The sequence below is a fragment of the Hyaena hyaena genome, unplaced genomic scaffold, assembly GCF_003009895.1.
Source record: "Hyaena hyaena isolate Hyena2069 unplaced genomic scaffold, ASM300989v1 scaffold_285, whole genome shotgun sequence".
Taxonomy (NCBI): Eukaryota; Metazoa; Chordata; class Mammalia; order Carnivora; family Hyaenidae; genus Hyaena; species Hyaena hyaena.
Genome location: NW_024080917.1, coordinates 2,119,114 through 2,141,160, shown reverse-complemented (window position 1 = coordinate 2,141,160; position 22,047 = coordinate 2,119,114). Strand labels below are relative to the sequence as shown.

The following is a 22,047-nucleotide window of genomic DNA, read 5'->3' as shown; positions in this document are numbered from 1 at the left end:
TTTATTTATTTCTAGGAGAGAGAGAGACAGCATGAGCAGGGGAGGGTCAGAGAGAGAGGGAGATACGGAATCTGAAACAGGCTCCAGGCTCTGAGCTGCCAGCACAGAGCCCGACGCGGGGCTCAGACCCACGAACCATGAGATCATGACCTGAGCCGAAGTTGGACACCCAACCGACTGAGCCCCCCAGGCGCCCCCCATTTACTTTTTTCTAACGTGGCTACTGTGATATTTGAACCCAAGCGTGTGGCTAGTGGCACATATCTGCTGCAAGGTGCCATCACACCATTGGTTCTGGGGCCACTAGTCACAGTGTGTCACTTCTGTATGCCTTTGCAGACCCCACCTGCACAGCCAGTCCGTCGTCACGGTGATAGGTGGCGAGGAGCAATTTGAGGACTACGGTGAGGGCAGTGAGGCAGAGCTGTCCCTGGAGACCCTCTGCAACGGGGAGCATGACTGCAGAGACCCCACTTTCCTCACCCCCAGGTAATGCATTTCTGCACTGTATGTGTGTGTGCACGTGTGAGAAAGCATCGTGCACACATGTATCCGTGTGCACACGTGTGTGAGAACGTATGCATGTATGTGTGTGCCTGTGTGAGAAAATGTGTGGGGTCTGTGCATACATGTGGGAGAACGCGTGCGTGTGTCCATATGTACACATGCATGAGAGACCTTGTGTGTATGTCCCTATGTGTACATGTGTGAGAGAACACGCACATGTGTCCATGTGCACACACACTGGAGAACCATGTGTGTATCCGTGTGCGCACCTGTGAGAGAACATGTGTACGTGTGTGAGAGAGAGAACGCTTACGTTCCACTCTCAGTGATTTTAAGGATAGGATGCGGTGCAGTTACCATGTTCTACGTTCGATTATCAGACCTTATTCCTCTTGCAGCTGCAAGCGCGTTCCCTTGGATCAGCCTCTGCGGGAGGCTTTAATGTCGCAAATGATTGTTTCCATTCATTTCCTTATAATTATCAGATGGGCCCAAATTGTCTGGAAAGTTCTGAATGAATAAGCTGAAGTGCTAGGTCTAACGTGTGAGACCTTCGCTCATGGAGCCAGATCCTCTCTGGCTCGCCTTCCTCGTAGGGCCTCGCTTGTGTCCAAGCAAAGGCCCTGTGGACCCGGGAGCCTTCTGCTGGTACCCAGCCCATCTGAGGACGCGCCTGCCTCTGCAGGGGAGGCTCTCTCTCTACTTGGCGGCTGCCCCACGCCGGCCACCACACCCCCAGCGTCAGGTTCTTTACACCCTCTCTCTTTGCCGACAGCGGAAGCTGAGTATCTCTGAGCCTGCAGCCGCGAGGCCCTCCTTCTGCCCGGACTGTCGCCCTGGCCCAGGGGACCCACGGCCTGGGAGAGGGTTCCTGGGGCATGCCTCTGGGAGTTGGCGTGAGCGAAATGTGCGCGTGCTTTTTGCAGCCTTTCTTGCCACATGTGTGTTCATGGTGGTGTTGAGGCAGAGGCCGAGGACTGGACGCTGCCAAATGCTTGTGTGTATAGTTGGGAAATCTTTCTTGTCTGCTTTGTGTGTGCCTGTCAGCCGCCTCTCCACTCTTCTCGGGCTCAGGCAGAACCTCTGCGCTGCCACTGACGTTTCCCTTCAGCCTGTCTTCCTGTGGGACTTCCAGACCGGCTTCCAGAAGCCAGGAGGTCTTAATGTGTCAGGGACCTCACTGGCTTCCCACTTTAATCTTCCTGCAGCGGGTGTCCTGCCAGTGCTCTCAAAGTCCACTTCAATGAGATCACAGGGAGGCAAATGGAACCTTGAGTTATTGTACTTAATTAATTAATTTATCTTTGAGAAAGAGAGCACATGTGCATGTACGTGCACAGGGCAGGGGTGGAGAGAGAGGGAGAGATGATCCCAAGCAGGCTCCATGCTTAGCGCAGAGCTCAGCGTTCAATGTCACGACCGTGGCATACGACCTGAGCCAAAATCAAGAGTCATACATTCAACCAACTGAGGCCCCCAGTCTCCCCTGAATCTTGAGTTTTTAATGAAGACCTTAAAAATGACAGACTTACCGGTGCTCATCATCCGTGTGCAGTTCTGACCCGGGGCGGAGGGGTGGGGTGGGGGGCTTCAGTGCAGGGAGGAGAGTCGCTGCCGCTGCAATTCAGGGAGGTGAACTCCACCTGGAGACACGCACTTGGCTCTCATGCTGGTGTTTTTGACAAAAGAGAAAGCAGTGTATCTGGTTATTTCTTCTTGTGAAAGAAGAGTTTTTGTTTTACAGTGAAGCCGATGGGCTACCTGTTTCTGAGCACCTGACCAGGAAGGAGCAGGAGTGTGGCCAGGTCCCCTCACTGCTCGAGCCAGTGTGTCACCAGCCCACGAGGTGACATTTGAGGGAGGTGGGCTCACCGCAGTCTAAAAGCAAGAGCCGCAATCTCCCGTAGTGACAACGTGCTTTCGTTTTCGTCCAGCCCCTCTGGGGAGTCACAGATGACCCGATGGGCCCTCGCTCTCTTCTGAACTGACGCTTCTCGTCTCTCTAGCACCGATCCGCTTGCTGCAAAGCTGCACAGCATCCTCACTGATGAGGCTTTTGAGTTTTACTGTAGCCAATGCCACAAACAGATCAACCGCCTTGAGGATCTTTCTGCTCGCCTGAACGATCTTGAAAAGAATAGGTAACCGGTGCCTGGCCTTGCTTGTTGTCCAAGCGGGAGGGAGACTCCGGGGACCCCCGGCTCCTGCCCGCGGGTCTGGCCACCAGCGCCGCTCCCGCAGCCGGGTCCCCCAACCCTGCATGTGCTGAGCCTCTGCTTCCTCGCCCCTTGCATGTGCCGCAGCCCGAGCCACTGCTGTTCCCCAGGGAGGAAATGCCTTTCTCGCCCTGTGTGTCCTGAGTAAGGGGATCCAGGGTGGGGAAGGAGGTCTGCACCTGCAAAGACAGACATGCTTCATTTTACTAAAAGATTTCTTTAAGTGAGAGTCACGTGAAAGAGCTTTGGGAAATTTAGAGTGAGATTTGGTCTTTAGAAACACAGATTTGTAAACAGCTTTCAGGATTGTGTCTAAATCCAGAGAACTCTCCCTTGAAATGGTTTCTTTTTGTGATTGGGGTTTTTTCTATATGTTGTTTTTTAAAAGATTTTTTTATTTTTTTAATATATTTTTAAAAATACTTATTACTCGGGGCGCCTGGGTGGCTTAGTCGGTTAAGCGTCCGACTTTCGCTTAGGTCATGATCTCGTGGTTCATGGGTTTGAGTCCCGCGTCGGGCTCTGTGCTGACTGCCAGCTCAGAGCCTGGAGCCTGTTTCAGAGTCTGTGTCTCCCTCTCTCTCTGACCCTCCCCTGTTCACGCTGTCTCTCTCTATCCTAGAAATAAAATAAAAATATTTAAAAATAAATAAATAAATAAATAAATACTTATTACTTTATTTTGAAAGAGCAAGCAAGTGCATGCACTCAGGCAGGAAAGAGGGAGAGAGAGAATCCCAAGCAGGCTTCACACTGCCAGCACAGAGCCAGATTCTCAACCAACTGAGCCACCCCGGGCCCCTGAGATTTTTAGTTTTAAGTAATGTCTGCACCCAGGGCGCCTGTTTTTAAACAAGCTCCCAGGCCCCCAGCCTGTGCCTGCTGCTCCCTGGCCTGGGTCCTCCCTGGTCTGTTCCTCCTCCCCGTCTCCCGGTTCTGGTTTGTGCCAGAGCGTTAGCCTCCCTCTCAGCCCTCCACAGGTTGGAGCTCCAGAAGGAGACCGCGCCTACTGGACCCCCACAACTTGGCATGCTCCAGAGCTCCTGTTCGAGAAACCAAGTCTGAGTAGCTCGCTCACATTGACGTGTCCATGGAGCATACTGTTGATTGAGCTTGTTGTGTGGGCAAGCCCTGGGCGGGGGGGTGGGGTAGGGGGTGCACTTGGGTGCGTTGCCACAGCAGCCCCCAGACCAGCAGAGAGCTGTCACACTGGGCAGGAAGGGACGGGGTGTCGGGGTGTGCTGCTCAGTGGTGTGGGCCCCTGGGTACCAACCTGGTTACCAATCTGGAGTGGCTGCCTGAAAAAGAGGGGACTTGGGCAGGGGAGGGGTTATGTGAAGTGTGGCAGAAGGGCACGCCATCCTGACCGCATCGGCCTGTGTAGAGCAGTCTTCTAAAAACTGCTCCCCTGGCTTGAGGAGCCTGCCCCCCTTGGGGCCTCAGCCTTCCCGGTGGGTGCCCGTGGCCGAGAGCCCTGCTATGCCGCTGGCCTGCCTCCGGCGCCGTGTGGCACATTTGGTATCCGATACACCCCTTTGTCGTACGCTCTTTGTGGCCAGCCGGCAGCTTCAGAGGGAGTCTGGGGGGAGGTCCCGGCGGTGTCGATGAGAACCCAGCCTTCCAGGGAACTTCCAGGGGCAAGTGTGGCGTCCGAGGGTTCCAAAGACCCCCGGGCCTCTGTCGTAGGGAGAACCAGTCTTCACTTCTTTTTTTTTTTTTTTTTTAATGTTTTTTTTATTTATTTCTAGGAGAGAGAGAGAGAGACAGCGTGAGCAGGGGAGAGTCAGAGAGAGAGGGAGTCAGACTGAAACAGGCTCCAGGCTCTGAGCTGGCAGGCAGCACAGAGCCCGACGTGGGGCTCGAACCCACGAACCGCGAGATCATGACCTAAGCGAAAGTCGGACGCTTAACCGACTAAGCCACCCAGGCGCCCCTGCTCTTCTTCTTTCTTGCCTGCCTTCCAAGACTTAGCTAACTTGAAAGTTAGAGCTCAAGGGCATCTGGAGAACCACGGGTCTCTAAGGAACAGCAGGAGATACTTCTGGNCACAGAGCCCGACGTGGGGCTCGAACCCACGAACCGCGAGATCATGACCTAAGCGAAAGTCGGACACTTAACCGACTAAGCCACCCAGGCGCCCCCAGTCTTCACTTCTTGTACTTGGTTAGCTAGGTGTCCTGTGCTCCAGGAAGGTCCCTCCACCTGACTGGTGAAGGGTCACCTGTCCTTCCCCCGTGGAGACCTGCTGTCCTGCTGAGTGGGTCTGAGCATGAGATGTCATCTCTGTACCTGAGAGTGAGCACGCACGCACGGCTCCTCTCTCGTTTCTGGAGACTTGTGGTGCAGAAGTGACCTTTTGCCATGGTGAGAACCTGCCGCAGGCCGGCCAGGGTCGCCTCTGTTAAGAGTCCCCTCTGGAGGTGGGGAGCCTGGGGTGTGGCTCAGTGGGGCCTTCTGTCCAGCCTGAGCCATCCCTGAGAAAGACCGTACGAGGAGGGTTCGTGTGCCATTGGAATCATTACTGTAATCAGGACACGGCTGTCAGCAAGGTTGTCCCAAACGCTGCAGTTAAGGAGGTCTAAGTCTTGCTTGTTGGTTTCCGAGAAATTGCTTCAGAATACATGTTTGGTCATGGTTTGTGGCTGATGAAAGGTGATTTAGTCCCAAGTGTGGTGGGAAGCTTCGATGTCGTTTGTATTTTCTACCCAGTGAACCTCAGAACGTGCCCACTGCGATCAGTTTCCAGACACTTGGCAGCCTCTATGAAAACAATTCATTTTAGAGAAATTAAGAACACTAAGAAGAAATTAAGAATAGTAAGGTCTGTTTACAAATTATAAACGTCAAAACTGGACTGGCAGTGCAGCCCCTGAATAATAAACTGAGCCTGTCCTGTCCTGTTAGCCTCAGGGAGTCTCCAAGATATTAGGGTGAAATCTGTGGTGTCATTCAGGGCCCTGCCAGGAGAGGGGACACACAGGAGTGTGTTGTGAGAACAAGGAGAGTGTAGTGAGTGAGCAGCCCCAGAGAGATGGGGCAGTGAGGCACTGGCTGCAGGGAACGCAGCGACAGCAGCTGTGAGGGGGCCAGGAGGCGGCTGTCTCCCTGACGGCACACCAGCGGGATTTGCTGCAAACTTACCCTCTAGAAGTTGATGGAAATCTGCCCTCTGGCTCACACCAGAGGCGCTCCATGGCAGAGTAGCTGAGGACTCATGGGGACCCTCCCACGAGGGCCCTCTCCAGCATCCTCTACTGGCAGAACATGGCAAAGGAAGACACGGAAAAAGGCCCCAGTCTTTTTCCACAGAACCAGTGGGGAGGTGGGAGGCTGTGAGTCGGTGACTGACACGGCGTAGGTTTTTCTGGCCGAGCTGTGTGGGGATCGCAGGGGTGTCTGAGATGAGCAGGCTGGAGGGAGACACCGTGGGTCTGGCTCCTGGTGGTGGAGACCGGGGTTGTCTTTGTGCTGGCGAGAGGGCATGTGTCTTCTCATGGGCTGAGGCCGGTAGCTTAGCACTTACACTTGAAAATAAAACTCAGACTTCAGAAATGAGAGAGAAGGTAAGTTTGGCCTTTTCTGCCACCGCAGAGGATTCTGTCAGCCAGTCGATGGGTAATTGACCAGATTGACCGCCCAAAGGGCAGCGGGAAGGGCTTCCAGATGGCCGCGCAGGCGCGTAAGGTTTCGGTGCCTGAGTTACAGCTCATGCCCGAACTTCCTGGTCACAAACAGGCTTGTGTCACATCTCACATGGGGGCCTCAGACAGCCAAGCGATTGGAGGGTAGGGATTTGGGACGTCGCACTCGCTGGTGGCTGGGACCCAGTGCAGCCCACTGGTGGATGTGGCACTGGGCTCGGCCTCGGAGCTGAGGTCTGGTCATGGCTCCGTCTGGCACCTCCGTGGGAGTGGCCTTCATGGGAGCGGCACGGCGTGACCTGCCCAGGCCTTGGCCAGGCCCTGGGATTGTTCCCGTGTCCATGAACGTTTCGCTGAACAGGCCTTTCTGCATACGGTGCCGGCCTGGGAGGCGGGTGCCTTGTGCTTGTGAACATGCCTCCATCCCCATATCTCTTCTGCCTGAATTTCCTGTTTCCTCCCATTCCTCCCTGTCTGTTCTCTGACACAATTTTCCTGTTTATTTTGATTTTGCACAGTCCAGCGAAACGGCTCTCCAGCAGGAAGGTGGCAAGGTAGGAGCCCCTTGGTTATTTAACAAGATGTTCTGGAATGTGTAACTTATCATAGCTCTTTAAATTTTTTTTAATGTTTTATTTATTTCTGAGAGAGAGAGAAGCATGATCAGGGGAGGGTCAGAGAGAGAGGGAGACACAGACTCTGAAACAGGCTCTAGGCTCTGAGCTGGCTTTTAGTACAGAGCCCGATGTAGGGCTCGAACCCACGAACCATGAGATCATGACCTGAGCCGAAGTCGGACACTTAACCAACTGAGCCACCCAGGCGCCCCTAATCATAGCTCTTTAAAAACCTGTTTAGAAAATAGTGTTGTCCAACGTATTTTTTAAAACTTTTGGAAGTCACTTCTCGTGGTTTGGGACTCTCAGAATTCTCGGGGATGGGTTGTGACACCGATGGCCACCACCCTGATCAGACCCTGGCTTGCGCTGAAAGCTTGCGGCACGGCAGCCATCTTACCAAGTCTTCGCAGTAATGTCCACGAGGGGCCGGCGCATCTCCACGTGCCGTGTCTGCTGTACAGTGGCCCATGGTGTCGTCCACGAGGGTCAGGGCAGAGCCCAGGTCTGGGTGGGCCTCCTTCAGATGCTCTCCCTTCGCACCCACGCTGGCTCTCCAAGGTGACTCCGAGGTGAAGAAGAAGGTGGAGGGGGCGAGCCTAATGCCGAGTTTCTGAAGAACACACTCTTGTGGCCGTTTCCCCACCTCCCAGCTTTGGGCCTCCCTGTCGGCCTCCTGCGTGAGCAGCGCCCCCGGGGCCGGCTCGCCGGTTTTCCCCGGGCCTGTCAGACGCCCGAGGTGCTCACGGGAAGCCCTGGGACACCCACTTATTCCCCTTCTCAGACACGTTGCCCCTTCTGGAGTCAGTGGCGGCTGTGGCACAGCAAATTGCCTCACCTCCTCGCCGCACCCCTGCCTTCTCTGCCCCTCCCATGCCCATGTCCGTGGCAAGGGCACCGTGGCTGTGGGCGCTAGTCCCGCGGCCCTGGTCTGCGCTCCGTGTGTGCTTCATCCTGGTCCCTGAACCGGTCTCCCTTCTTTTGTCTACATTGTTTTCTTTGTCCAGCACATCATCTTGTAGCTTCTTGAGAAAAGAGGTGTCCAGGAGATAGACTTTTGAGACCTGCCTGGACACTTTTCTCCCATCTGGGCCGGGAGCCCCTCCCCTAGGAGCTTGGCAGACACCACTCAGTACCTTCCGGTGCTAGGCCTGCTGCCAGGGCCCCGAGACTTTCTTATTTTCTTTGCATCTTTCTCTCTGGAAACTTTTCAGATGTTTTCTCTATCCCTGAAGTTCAGAAACTTTATGGTTAAGTCTTGTGAGTCCTTCCCATTAATGATGCTGGGTACAGTGACAGACGGACTGTTCTGATCTGGAGGTTTCCACCCCGTAGTCCCACGGACTTTTCTCAAGCTGCTTGATAGCACCATCCGTCCCCTGTCCTCCCTCTGGAACCTCCCGTTTGTGGCCCTCACGCTTCATCCCTGTGCCCTGTGCGCCTCTGCCCTGGTCCCTCCTGTGGTGGCCACAGCGTTTTCTCCGCATCTCTTCCCCACGCCCTTGTCCAGCCTGTCTTTCTAGTGAGCTTCCCTCACAACCAGGGGTGCTGCTGTCTGTGCTGCTGTGGTTGCTCACAGCTGGCAGGTGGCCTCTGGCCCGTGCGTGGTGCGGACGGGCTTCGGGCCGGCTGGTTTCCCGGAGGGGAGCCTGTGCCGGGCCCGTGTGTGTGGCTCTTCCCGAAGCCTCGCTGAGGGTGTGGTTTGAGGCCGCTCCTGTGTGGCCTCGGGTGCCGGGCCTCCCCGCGTTCTCCAGAGTGACGAGCTCGCTGCCAGCCTCCCCGGGCAGCTGCAGCCCTCCTCCTCTCTGCTGTGGGCACCTCTTCTCTGGTACGGTCCAGTCTCTTCCTTGTCCTCGGCATGTGAACCTCCTGTTTTTCTATTGCCTTAGGGGCTTAGCAGAAGCAGGGGTGAAGGTCATCAGCCCCCTTCGCACTTGGCCTCACCATCCCCCCTGGAGAGGGGCATCCACACTCCGAGGAACATGATGTTGATTCCAGACCACGCGTTTGTTACAAGTTTGGCTTGGCATCTTCCCCCCCCCCCGCCCCCTCCCCTTACTCCGTGTTCCACCCAGACAGACTAGAGGTGCTGACAGGAGGCTCTCCCCGCAGCCGCCCCCATCCAGGACGTGGACGGGCCCTGGGGTCCCTGGGGGCGCTGCCTCGGCTGTTGGGCTCTTTCTGGCCCCTCCTTTGAAACACACTCTGAGCATCTGATCTTTCCTTCACAGATACCGTTTGGTGTGAAAAAGTCTAGTGTGCAGGTGTTTCTGCTTGGGTTCACAAGCAGAGCATGTCTACGGTCCACACACACACATGCCATTTTCATCTGCCATTTTACACCTACAACTACCACTAGGGCTCTGAGGAAACTCTGTAGCCGATGCTCTCGCTCTTTGTGGTGTCTCTTCGTGCTGCCTCTGTGTGCGGCACAGTAGCTGGACCGTGGGGTTTGGAACCGCCAGCTCTGGCCTCGGCGACCTGGCTGTGTGCCTAACCCAGACGAAAGTGGCCCTGGGGTCACGGTGCGTATTAGGACCCAGAGGCACCAGCACAGAATCAGCCTGAGGACAGGGGGCAGTGCCCGTGCGCAGAAGACACCCTTGGGGTGCATCAGGCATCCCCCGCAGCCCCTCTCCCGGTGGCTCTCCTGCGTGGGGGTGGATTTAGATAAACAAGGCCTACAGTGGCCACACAGTGAGGCCGCGTGTCAGGAGCCCATGTTGGGGCTGGAGTCATGGAGAGCTATTTAAATGCCGCAGTCAGACAAAGACAGGGTGACCCTTTGGGTTCAGTGCCCTGCAGGGAATCACGCTAGATCCAGAGCCAGGCGCTTAGTGCCCCTCCCAGGACACAGCTAGTGGACTTGTGACCCCCAGGGGTCAGGATGTCCTCCTTTCTTGTTCCCCTTAGGGCGTCTCCGGAAAACAATTTCAGGGATGCATAAGCTCACTCAGTACTAAAAAGGAAATAGAGCTTCGTGTGTTTGATAATGTAGAAATCTTCAATGTGATTTTTAAGAGTGTTTTATTGAATTCTTATCCTGTGTCATGTCCTTACCAGGAGCTGTTTATTTACGTAACCTCTGTTACACCTCGTAATAGCTCGTGATCCCCATTTTAGATGAGAGTAAGGCTCAGAGCGATGAGTGGCTTTCTCAAAGCCACACAGCTCTGAGCACCAGGCTGCTGAGTGTGGAGCCTGGGTCGGCACGGGTAGACTTGCTGCTGGCGCTCTGGGCAGGTGCTCTGAGAGTTTTAGGTGCAGGTAAATTCAGCTGACACAGAGTCACCCTAGCCAACGAGACTGTCGCTAGGGTACCGTGGACAGATGTTTGCTGAGCACCTGCTGGGGCCAGTGGCTGGGGACAAGGAAGGGGCTCTGAGGGTATGGAGGGGGGTTTCGCAGGTCCACCTGAGTCTTGGGGCCGTACAGCACCTGACGTGGCCCACAGCGCATGGCAGCCACTGGTGCCAGGGCCTTAGGGCTGCTGCCACGGGGACACTTGTGTATGTGCACCTTCCAAGCTCAAGCCCAGGAGAAACTCCAGGCAAGGCCCTGGCGCGACCCCGACAGAGACCCCTGGTCTCTCACTGTGACTGCCACGAGGAGTGTGTTTGGAAAGCAGGCAGCAAGAGTGTGCACAGGTGACGCTGCGCGCAAGAGGTGTGACCCTGAATTAATGTTTCATGGGCCTGTGGCAGAAGAGATTAGTCCACGTCATAGAGAGGAGCGAAGTCGTGTTTTACGACCCGAGGACAAAGTACCCTCGTCCATTGGCTTCCCAGGAAGGAGCCCGGGGGGGGGGGGGGGGGGGGGGGGGGGGGGGGGGGGGGGGGGGTCAGGTTCCAAAGAGCAGCAGAGACATTCTGTGGCCCTTGGGTGGCTGTGTCCTGCTGGGACCCCCTTGGTGGGGGCCTGGCTGGGTTGTGGTGTTCAGCCTGACACATGCTCATGTTTCTAGAACTCGTGGCCTTTCCTCTCCATGCTCTGCTGAAGGACCTTTTCTGGACCGGGCTGTTGTTCCTTCTCCACAGGTACCTGCACCAGTCAGGGGCCCTGACCGTGGCGGCCCTCCAGGACCCTGCCCCAGACCCCGTGGAGGGCATGGAAGAGGACATTGCTGACAAGGTAGGCCCTGGGCCACCGCAGGTAGACAGCCGGGTTTCAGGACACACGGGTGCTGCGGCCTTGGGGCGCAGGCCCTGATGGGGTGGGGAGTGGGGGGAGTGTCAGCCGCATGGGAGGCCCCAGTGACCGTGCGGTGGGAGGAGCATTTCCCGTCGTGCGTGGAGAGGTCAGTGTCACCCGTATTTGTCTGTGGGCCCATCTGGCTCCACCGACGTGCAGGGAGTCCGTTCAGCTGGCTCCTGGAGGCAGGATCTGGGGGCGCTCGAGGTTTCAGGGCGGTGACCGCAGAGCCAGACAGCGTGTGGGACCGGAGTTCCCAGGGAGGCCGCGTGGGGGGTTCCTTAGGGCAGGACGGCCTCGCTGTGGAAGCGACCCCGAGTTTCTGGAGGGCCGGCTCAGGAGGAGGTGAGCGTGTCCCTGCTCACATCCTCCGCAAGCTGGGTGGCCCCGGAGACGCCACCTCCAGATTCTGAAGCCCCTGTGTCACCCCCAAGGTTGTCTTCCTGGAGAAGAGGGTGTCGGAGCTGGAGAAGGACACGGCCGCCAGCGGGGAGCAGCACAGCCGGCTGCGGCAGGAGAACCTCCAGCTGGTGCACCGGTGAGGCGGGCGCCCGCGGCACCACGCACCTCCCCCGGCAGGGTCGTGGCTGCCGCCACCGTGCGGCTCACCCCTGGAAGTGTCCCTCCACCAGCTGCCGGATGCCAGCTCGGGGGACGTTGCCGGCGGCCTCCCTCGCGTCTTTGCCACTTAGCGCTGTCCGCCTGCCATGCGTCCAGCCCCCGTCCCCGGGGAAGGAGCAGGGGGAGGCACCGCGGCACCTCCCAGGAGCATGGCGGGCCGGCACCCACGTGGAGACTGGTGGGGGTCACCTGAGGAGGGGCTCACCAGCACTCTCTGGCAGGGTCCCCAGTGTGTGTCCCTGTTTCTGAGAGCCTGGCCTGGCCTGGATGCGCCTGGAGACAGGCTTGCTGCTCTGCAACTGTTGCTGCACTGATTGCACCCGCGTTGTCCCCGTTCCCGTGTCCTGTGAGGCAGAGGCCGCCTGCTGTCCAGCTCACGGGCCGGGACGCTGAGGCACAGGCCATTGTCAGAGGCCGCCAGTGGGGGCCGTGAAGGGGAGGGCCTCCAGAGCCTGCACTGGGGAGCCGGGCCCACCCTGGGAGCAGGCGGGTTCTCGCAGGCACTTAACGGCAGGGGTGAGAGGAGAGAGGGAGCCACCGAGAGGACACACAGTGGCCGTTGGGCGTCCACGCCGACCTCCCCCGCCGTTGGTGGCTCTGCATTCTGCAACCAGCCCTGCCACGTAGCCTCACACCCAGCCTAAGGGAGTGCGTGGTGTCAGCTCCCTGGGCCGTGCCTGCGTGCAGTTGGGGTCACGGGACACAGACAGCATTTTGGGGGCGGGACGGGGGAGGCCCTGTCCTCAGCGGGCTCCGTGGCCCTGAGCCTGGCTCTGCCACACGTTCTGTGACCTCAGGCTCACCTGGGCAGGTGGTTTGCCAGTGCTCCCGACGGCAGGACGCCGGCCCACGCGCACTCACGTGTCTCCAGGGGACGCTCAGCTCCCGCTGTGATGTGTTCATCCGGATCGGCATCGACCTTCCCGACCCGTCCTTCCGTGTCGGGTGGCCGGTCTGCTCTTTGGATGAGGATCTGAATGAGTCCTGTTACTGCAGACGTGCCCCGTATGTCACTTTAGCAGTTGAAACAGGTTCCCTGTGTAGTTGAGAGCCTGGCCTGGGCAGCCGCGCGCTCTCCAGCTCTCACGGGAGGGTCTGCCCGTGGCCTTGCCGCAGAGCTGGGCGGGGTCGGCACGCCCGTGGAGGGGCTTGCTTCCAGCGCTGTGCCGAGTTCTCCCTCCTCACTCTGTGCAGGGGGCGTGGATGGGCCACCACCCCCATTTCTCAAGGTGACCGGTGAGGCTGTATCTCATCCGACGGCACTTCCCAGTTACCCACACAGGGAGTGGAAAGTCCATGTGCCGTGCCCCGCGGCTGGCCACGTCCAACCCTGTGGGTGAAGCTTACGTCCGCCGCCCCTCCCCCGCCGTCACAGAGATCCCATGCGGGTTCCAGCCCTCGGCTTCTTACTTCCTGGGTCACTCTCCCCAGATGACCAGCCGGGCCTGGGGAGGGTGGGGAGGAGCAGGTTCTGTGAGGCCCCGTGTGACCGCAGTGCGCCCGTCCGCCAACAGCGTGGCTGTGTCTGGGGTTGTTCAGAAGCAGGGGACCCCGGGGCCTGGCAGGCAGGCTCCAGGCCTTCTGACCGCACTGTGACCGCAAGCCAGGCGCTGCTGTTCTCCCTGCCCTCTATGGGGTCTGAGTCCTCGGCCCAGATCCCAGGAGGGTCGCGTTGCCTGTGCCAGCACGGGGTTCCTCCCCTTTAAATCTGGAAGCTGTCCCTCAGCTTCGGGAAGGTTTCTAGAATTATTTCTCTTCTCAGTTTTTTCATTTTCTTCTGTGTCCGAACTCCTGTTAATCAAACGTTAGACCTTCTGGGTTTTCTCCTGTTCTTTACTTTTCCATTCTGTCGTTTCTCTGTTTTTAAATTACAGCATACTTGGTTTTCTCCTTCAGCTGTCCTGTTGAATTTAAAATTTGTTCTACTCGTGGTTCTAAGAATCACTTTCTAAATTGCCTTCCGGCATTCTGTTTCTGTTTCCTGGAAGTGGTACTTTCGCTCTGAGGTGTGGATTACAGGGCCTTCTCCTGCAAGAGGTCCTTTTTCTCGATTTGCTTTAGCCACTTTGCATCAACACCTTTCCCTGGTGTCTGGTGGCCTTTGGCTCTCGGTGCACTCCTAGGTGTGAGGCACCCAAAGGAGGTTGAGAAGCCATGTGTGCATGGACAGCTTGGGGTGTGGGCTCCAGAGGCGGAGCCTGGGCCTCTCTCTTTGGGCTGGTCTCCTGGCAGGTAGGCGTGGTGGTCTGGGAAGGCGCCGGGACAGGCCCCCGGTGCACGTCTCCTTGTCATGTCACTGCTAACACCCGCCCGTGCCCCTGCCCTGGGTGCCCTGGGTGCCCTGGGTGCCCAGCCTGCAGTGTCAGTGCAAGGTGCTCCTGGGGACGGGCACCTGCTGGTCTCCTGGCCACACGCTGAGTGAGCCGCCTGAGAGCGATGTAGACCGTCCCTGCGGTCACAGCCTTGCCACCATTTTGAGGCCCCAGGTGCAGGCGTGGGAGGCCGAGGGGGGCGCGGGGGGAGGGTAACAGCCGCTGCCTCAGAACCATCCTTGACCAGAGCTGTGGGTGGGGCGTCTCTCTGTCTCTGCCACCGCTCGCTCCCTCCACCTTCGCAGAGCCAACGCCCTGGAGGAGCAGCTCAAGGAGCAGGAGCTGAGAGCCTGTGAGACGGCGCTGCAGGAGGCACGGAGGCACCGGGAGCTCGTGTGCAAGATGGAGCGGGAGCGCAGCCTCGAGGTGGAGAGCCTGCAGGCCAGGTGGGGCGCGCGGCCGCCGCGGCCGCTCTCGGCGTCGGGGCTCCCGCTGACGTTAGAGGAGGGGCAAACCCCCGTGAGGAGAGCTGTCAAACTGCTCGGCGTCACAGTTAAAAGACTGACCCTACGCGCACGTCCTTCTGAGTCTGTCTCTAGTCCGGGTTGTCCCAGTCAGAGCACCGGGCCTCTTGCAGACAACTTGACAGAGAACCTTAATGCTGCTCTGGAGGTAGTACCTGTGAGGCGCCAGGAAAGGTGGGGGAAACGGCGTGAGTTCGCACGCCCTGCACGAGACAGCCCGTCAGGGCTCGGGAGGGGCAGCAGCCGCCGCGTGCAGCCCGCCCTGCGAGCGGGGTTCCTGCAGTGCTGAGGAGAGAGAGCCCATGTGTCCATCAGCAGAGAGACGGTTGAAGGGGCCATCCGAGGGCTCCCCAGAGCCCCTCCCCAGGGTCAGAGAGGGAGAGAGCGTTTCTTAGCTCATTCCCCAGCTGAGCCAGAGCCACTTTGCGAATGTGGGACACAGCGGTTGTAACTGCTTGGGAGAAGACTCCAGGCGCTGCAGCTCGAGCCCCTCCCCAGCTCCTAACGCTGGGGTCCCTGGACTGGATTGGAGAAGAGCTCCTGCGTGTTTTCAGGAGTAGGGGTGCAGGGAGGGCTGCGCTCAGGCCACACCAGCCACCTGGACGTGAGACTCCCTGGCATGCAGACGCAGTGGGGTGCTGCTCTGGGGTCAGCCGGGCCCAGAGACGGGCTTCCAGAGGACAGGGAAGGGGCGGGGAGAATGCACCCGACACAGGACGCACCTGGAAACACACCTTCACCGGGTGATCCGGGTCGGCATCCCCTGCGCTGAGTCGTGTGTAGACTCAGGCCCCCGATCTGGTGCCGCGAAGGGCCCCTCCCCTCCGGGACCCGTCTCCTCACGAGAACCAGGTAAACCCAGTGTGAGGGACACTGCCAAATACGTGACCAGAGCTGCTCAAAGCTGTCAAGGTCATGAAAAGCCTGGAAAGTCCGGGAGACTGCCGCAGACCCCAGGGGGCGCAGACGAGGCGGCGTGTGCCGTGTGGCCAGGGAGGGGCCCCGGGACTGGGGGGCGCTGGCGGGAGAAGAGATGAAGTCTCTGGTTTGGGGACTAGTGCACCCCACGTGGCTGTGGCACAGGCACCGTGTGATGGGCCAGGCCCGCAGCAACTCTGCGCCACGTCTACAGCTTTTCTCTAAACCCCAAAGTATTCTCAACCCCAAGTGTATATTTTCTTTCTTTCTTTTTAAATTTAACATTTATTATTGGAGAGAGAGAGAGGATGAATTGGGGAGAGGCAGAGAGAAAGAGAGGGAGACACAGAGTCAGCACAGAGCCCAACATGGAGCTCGAACCCACAAACCATGAGGTCATGACCTGAGTGAAAGTCAGGCGTTCAACCGGCTGAGCCACCAAGGCGCCCCCCCCCCCCGGTGTATTTAATAACCATCCCGGCGTAAGGAAAAGTCTGGGCTCAGAGCCCTGGAGTGGTGCACAAGGGCTGGGGCATCTAGGGAGGCCTCTGTAGATCCCTGGGCTGCTCCTGGCCGGACTGCCGATACACTGGGTGTCCCTTGCCCCAAGGAGGCGCGTTTTCTGGGTACAAGGCCCCAGCTTTGTTCTCGTGTCCCAGGCTGCAGCAGCTAGATGAGGAGAACGGGGAGCTGAGGTCCTGCACGCCGTGTCTGAAGGCCAACATCGAGCGCCTAGAGGAGGTGAGCGGTCGGTGGGGCCCAGTGCCATCGTACGTGGGCGTGAGGTCAGCCGGGCACCTCGTGAGGCTTCTGAAGCGGGGCAGCCACACAGCCGGCCTCGGGGTGCTCCACAGTCCAGGAAGCTGTGCTGCCCCATGGCGTCAGCTGACGACCCTGGGCCCACTGGCCCCTGGTGGTAAGGACGAGGACACTTTGGTCCCTGCCTGGCTTCCCAGCTTCCCCACGGATCCTTGGATCCAAAGGTTCAGTTTAGATTAACCTGTGGCCTGAATGCAGGGACGACGTCCCGGGGGCTGACTCCAGCGGGACCACGCGCCCTGTCTGCAGCTGTTCACTCAGAGGCCCCTCCTCCCTCCTTCCCTTCCCGCCACCTGTCCCCTGGGAAGCTCTGAACCCTGAGAACATCTGGCTCCTGTGAGCACTTCCCACTGGGCAGCCGTGGGTCAGATCCTGCTCTTGCATGGATGCTTCCTGCCCTGCGTCCCCTGAGGAACAGTCTCCGTGGCCTGTGAGACACCCTGTGCCACGCGAACCCCAGCCCCACCCGCACGCGTGGCGCTCAGGGTGAGCACGGCCCCAGGAGCACCGCGCCCAGGCGATGGGATGGCTTAGACGCGGCTGTTGTGGGCTGAGCCCGAGGGACACGGGCAACTCGGGGGAGCGGTGTGAACGGGGCAGCGGCAGCGGGCACGTGTGCAGGGAGTGCCTCACGCCCCCAGGAGAAGCAGAAGTTGCTGGACGAGATTGAAGAGCTGTCCCTGCGGCTCAGTGATGAGCAGGAGAACAGGAGGAAGCTGGGGGACAGGCTGAGTCACGAGAGGCACCAGTTCCAGAGGGACAAGGAGGCCACTCAGGAGGTGAGCCTGGCGCCCAGTAGGGCCGGCGCCCACGTCTCCAGGGCCCGCGGCCATGCCCCCCGCGTCCCGACACCTGCAGCTGGTCGCTGCGCGGCGCCGGGCCCCGTGGTGGTGCTCGGGGAGTGTGGCCTTGTCATCCCACTTGGGAGCGGCGCTCGGACCGACCCAGAGGCTCTGAGGCTGCGGGCGGTGCTGGCGCGGGCCGGCCCGGCCGCCTGGAGGCCCGCTCACCCTGTGCTTGCCCGCAGTTGATCGAGGACCTGCGCAGGCAGCTGGAGCACCTCCAGCTCTTCAAGCTGGAGGCCGAGCAGAGGCGGGGCCGGGGCAGCAGCGCGGGCCTGCAGGAGTACAACAGCCGCGCCCGCGAGAGCGAGCTGGAGCAGGAGGTCCGCAGGCTGAAGCAGGTGCGCGCGGGGGGCCGCCCCAGCCGCCCCGTGCGCGCCGCCCCAGCGGGGCCCCGCCCCGGCCGTGACGCCGTCCTGTCCCCCGTGCAGGACAACCGCGCCCTGAAGGAGCAGAACGATGAGCTCAACGGGCAGATCATCAACCTGAGCATCCAGGGCGCCAGGAACCTCTTCTCCACCTCCTTCTCGGAGTCTCTGGCTGCAGAGATCAGCTCCGTGTCCCGAGACGAGGTAAGGCTCACCCAGCCCGGCCGCTGGGACGTGCCCCAGGCTGTGCCCCACCGCAGCCCTGACCGCTGCTCCTCCCGCAGCTCATGGACGCCATTCAGAAGCAGGAGGAGATAAACTTCCGCCTGCAGGACTACATTGACCGCATCATCGTGGCCATCATGGAGACCAACCCATCCATCCTGGAGGTCAAGTAGAGGCGGGAAGGCCCAGCCCGGTGTGCCCGGGACCCCACCCGCACCCAGGAGACGGCCGCGGCGCGCACGCGGCCGAGGCCAGCAGCCGGGCTGGGCACAGAGGGAAGAAGAGCAGGCCGCCGGGGCCCAGAGCCCACGCGGGGGGGGGGGGGGTGGCGTGGGCCCGCCCTCTGCAGAGGTGTGGGGAGCACGGCTCGGGCGGACCCCTCCGTGAGCTCCCTCCCACGTGGCAGGCCTCTCTGCTGCCCTACCTGTCAGGGACGAAAGGAAGGACACGTCCCCACCGGGACGCTGCCATGTGCGTCTGCTCAGGTGCCCTCACCTGGACCCTCGCGCCAGGCGTGATGCGGTGGGCAGGACAGCCGGGCAGGGCGGTGCGCGTCTGGTTCGGGCTGGGAGCTGCAGGACCCCGCCTCTCCCGGGACCGTGTCGCTGGAGCTGCTCGGCCCGGTCACCCACCCAGTGAGAGCACCGCAGTCCGGCTTCAGACCCGGGGGCTCCGCAGCCGGCCACGCAGCTGTCCCCACAGCCCAGACCCTTGCCGCGGTGACGGGGCTGAGGCCGAGCCTCCACCCCAAGCTCAGGGCTTGAGAGTCCCAGCACGTGGAGCATGCTCTGTGCGCAGGATGGGTCTCGTGGCCCTGTGACTCCAGGCGCGGGCAGCATCGTGCTGAGACGCTGCCTCCCCGTGGGTGTGGCCCCCGGCCTCCTGGCGTCCTCCCCTCCCTGGGCAGGTCTCGGCTGCCCTGGGTGAAGTCCCCCTTCCCCAGGCCAGAATCCAAATGTCTGCCGCCACGTTTCCTCTGGGAGTTTGAAGTCGTTAAAGTGGCCACCGTCCCGGAGCTGCGTTCTGGAGGAGGCTGGGCGCTGCGGCTTCTCTGAGTACCCAGCTTAAGAGCAGAGAGCAAGGCCCTCCCGGCAGCGTGTGGGCTCCTTTAAGGAAGCCGTTGCCTGGCTCTGTGCCACTGGCACCGGGCACTGCACCGCAGTGGGGGCTGCTGGGCCCGCCCTACTCTGCGCCTGCGCTCTGGCCGGGAGCCTCCAGGTGCTCCGGGTGGGTCAAGACCCCACACACAGGCTGGCCACTGCTGTGTGCAAGTGCGTACGTGAGGGCGTGTATGTGCGCGTGGTGTGTGTGCGTGTGCGTGTGTGTGTGGTGCCCTGCGTCCCTCCATCCGTGTGGCCCACCTTCTACACTAAGATTTAAGATGTTGCCTCGTATTGTACATTTTGGGGAAAGCCTTGGGTGTAAATCAGTGTAAACTTGGAGGAGAGATTTTTCTATCATGTAGAGTAGGTATTTTTTATAGATTGAAGGTTGATCAATTTTTTAATACTTCCAAGAGAGAAAACTATCTGTGTATACACATGAAATATATATATATGTATGATAATAAATACTGGAGCTCTGCTTTCCGTGCCCAGCCCCGCCCCCGTGGCACAGACGTGGGTCTCTTTCTGTCCACCACCCGGCGGTACCGTGGCTGCAAATGTGAGCTGCCAGGGAGATGCTTCATGCGCACACCCAGGCGTGTTCTCGCCCAGCGACCTGTTTCCTTCCCCTTGAGGAAGACTCCCCGGGCAGAGCAGTGGTGCCCCGGATACTAGAGGGCAAGGCCAAGACGGTCTCACTGAATTAAAGCTGTCTGTACCCACAGAGGCCAGTTTCTTCCTCCGTGGGGCCTGAGGGCGGGCTGGGGGTGCCCTGGGCCTTGCCTGGTCCCCCAACGTATTCGGGGGCTTGGAGGCTTGGTGCCACATGAGCTCAGACAGCAGGAGACCTTCTGGTCAAGCTGACCCTTCCTGGAGACCCCAGGGCGGCACGTCCAGTCTGGACCCCCAGGGGAGCTCAGCCAAGGGGCCCTCCTGGGCCAGGGCCATGTGATGGGCCTTTGGGGGCCACAGGTGTTCATGAGAGGACACAGCCCAAGCGTAGGCTGGTCTGAGGGGTTGCATCGAGGATCTGGAGCTCATTGATGTCCCCACAGGACATGTAATCAGATAAAGAACAGGCTCGGGGCGGGGCGGGGGGGGGGCGGGTGTCGTCACAGTGTACACAGACTGAAAGCTACAGGTCCCGGAAGGATTTGACTCAAAGATCTGGAAGGTCAGGCTGGGTGGCCAGGCTGGGGAGGAGAGCTCAGGTACTGCCGTAGTTCGGGAGGACGGTGAGAAGGTTCTATGAGCAAGTGATTAAATCTGCTTTGAAGTGGGAGTTGTTGGCCAAAACCCCTAAACTCGCTTCCCCAGCCCAGGCATCCACAGGAGCGGCGAAGCGTGCACTTACCACCTCCCTCACACTAAGCTACCTGCATGCCGGTCACAAAACAGAAAAACAGGCCCAGGGTAGGCCAAAGACCCCATCCCCAACCAGCCAGCAAGGCATTGAAGGGGCTTGAACCCAGGTGTGCCGGCCCATGGGGCCAACGACCTGAGGGCGATGGTGAGGGGGCACGGCCTGGCCTGTGGTGAGCAGGGCCCGCGACTCCTCCCCGGCGAGGGCTGCAGCAGCCAGACTCCAAAGGGTCACGAGGGTCAGGCCTGGGAGCCCTGGATCCTGGGGGCGGGGGGGGGGGATCCAGGGCTTGAACAAGTCCAAGGCTGAAGTCCTGCCCAGAGCCACCTCCCCACTAGTTTCCTGGGGTCCGGAGAGTGTGGGAAGCTCCAGGCCCCCTCCTGTGCTCCCGGTGCTCAGAGAGGGTAGGTCCCCTGACACGGTCATCACCAAGCCCGTCGGTGGGGTTGCGCCACGCAGCAGCTGATGCTGTGATCCCCGCCCTGGCCCTCCCAGGGCCCCCAGCCTGAGGGGGAGACCGTTGCCCACTAGGGCAGCACAGGGCCGGAGGACTCCTGGGGGGAGCCCCCGTAAGCGGAAACGGCAGCAGCCACCGCCACCCAAGAAGGGGCTGCCCCACAGCAGGAGGCCCGAGTCCCCCCCAGCCCCAGTGCGTCCCTTCTGTGTGAGGACCCTCCCCCATAACCTGATGCCACCGGGCCACAAGCCCCCAAGGCTGATGCTGTCTCCGGTCAGCGCGTGTTGCTGGGGCCGCGTGATGGAGGAGCACAAGGCAAGGAAGACGGCTGCTGGCGGGCGGGTGCCTGGCCGTCCTGGTCCCTCCAGCTGTCCCTGGAGCCCCGCCCAGCGCGTCCACGCTGAGGGGACGGCGCTGTGTTTGCTCCCGCCCTGGCCTTCCCAGCGCCTGGCCCTCCGCCTGCTCGGCAGTTCCCAGGCCGGGAGAGGGAGGGCCAGGGAAGGGACCCCCCCCCCTTTTTTTTTTTATCAAGTTTGAGAATGCAGGTGGACGAGGAGGGTATGGGCAGGCGGGGAGAGAGGACGCCAAGCAGGCTCTGCCCTGACAGGGCACTATCAGAAAGCCGCCTCCTTTCTGCGTGCGTGCGTGCGTGCGTGCGTGCATGTGTAGAAAGAGAGCAAGAGCACGGGCAGGGGAGGGGCAGAGACAGGGAGAGAGAGAAGCCTAGGCAGGCTCCACACTTAGCAGCACAGAGCCTGACATGCGGCTGAAACTCACAAATCGTTAAGATCACAACCTGAACTGAAATCGAGTTAGATGCTTAACCCATTGAGCCACCCAGGCGCCCCGGGGCCCTCACTTTTTACCTGTGTGGACGTGTCTTCCCACGTCAGCCCAGCACGTGGGGCTCGCAAAGCAGGCAGTGATGGCTCTTTATGTAAAATCGGGCAGAGCACAGGTCACGCGTCTCCCAGCACAGACACGACCCACTCTCGGCCCACCCACTGGCCTCTGCTCCGGCATGTGCGTCCCACCACTGAGGGTCCCTGTGTCCGATCCCTGCCAGAATCTCCACCCCATGAAGGTCTGTGGGTGCCGTGTTTACTGCTGGGTCCCAAAGCCGAGAACAACATGGGCACACGTGGGATCCGCAAGGGATGCTTGAGCCACCGCCTCCCCCAGCACACAGGGCCCTGTGTCCGGCCCCTCCCAGCCTTTCTCCAGCTCCCTCCCCTCGGACACGGACACGGATGCGGAGCTACTCCAGTCTCAGGCCCCTGACTGGGCGGGGCGGGAGTGCTCCTACCCCCTCCTCTCTCC

The 22,047-nt window shown here is 60.0% G+C and overlaps 1 protein-coding gene across 1 annotated transcript in view; it reads left to right on the top strand.

The window, feature by feature from the left end:
* RAB11FIP3 (RAB11 family interacting protein 3) overlaps nt 1-19,417 on the top strand; it is an 86,681-nt gene extending 67,264 nt beyond the window's left edge. The window contains exons 5-15 of the mRNA XM_039246776.1: nt 340-489; nt 2,514-2,648; nt 6,883-6,918; nt 11,019-11,112; nt 11,607-11,710; nt 14,411-14,551; nt 16,207-16,288; nt 17,008-17,145; nt 17,394-17,549; nt 17,640-17,780; nt 17,861-19,417. Of these exons, the coding sequence (XP_039102707.1) occupies nt 340-489; nt 2,514-2,648; nt 6,883-6,918; nt 11,019-11,112; nt 11,607-11,710; nt 14,411-14,551; nt 16,207-16,288; nt 17,008-17,145; nt 17,394-17,549; nt 17,640-17,780; nt 17,861-17,974 (1,291 nt within the window). The 3' untranslated portion in view covers nt 17,975-19,417. The remainder of the gene's footprint in view (nt 1-339; nt 490-2,513; nt 2,649-6,882; nt 6,919-11,018; nt 11,113-11,606; nt 11,711-14,410; nt 14,552-16,206; nt 16,289-17,007; nt 17,146-17,393; nt 17,550-17,639; nt 17,781-17,860) is intronic.
* Nucleotides 19,418-22,047: the final 2,630 nt, after the last annotated feature.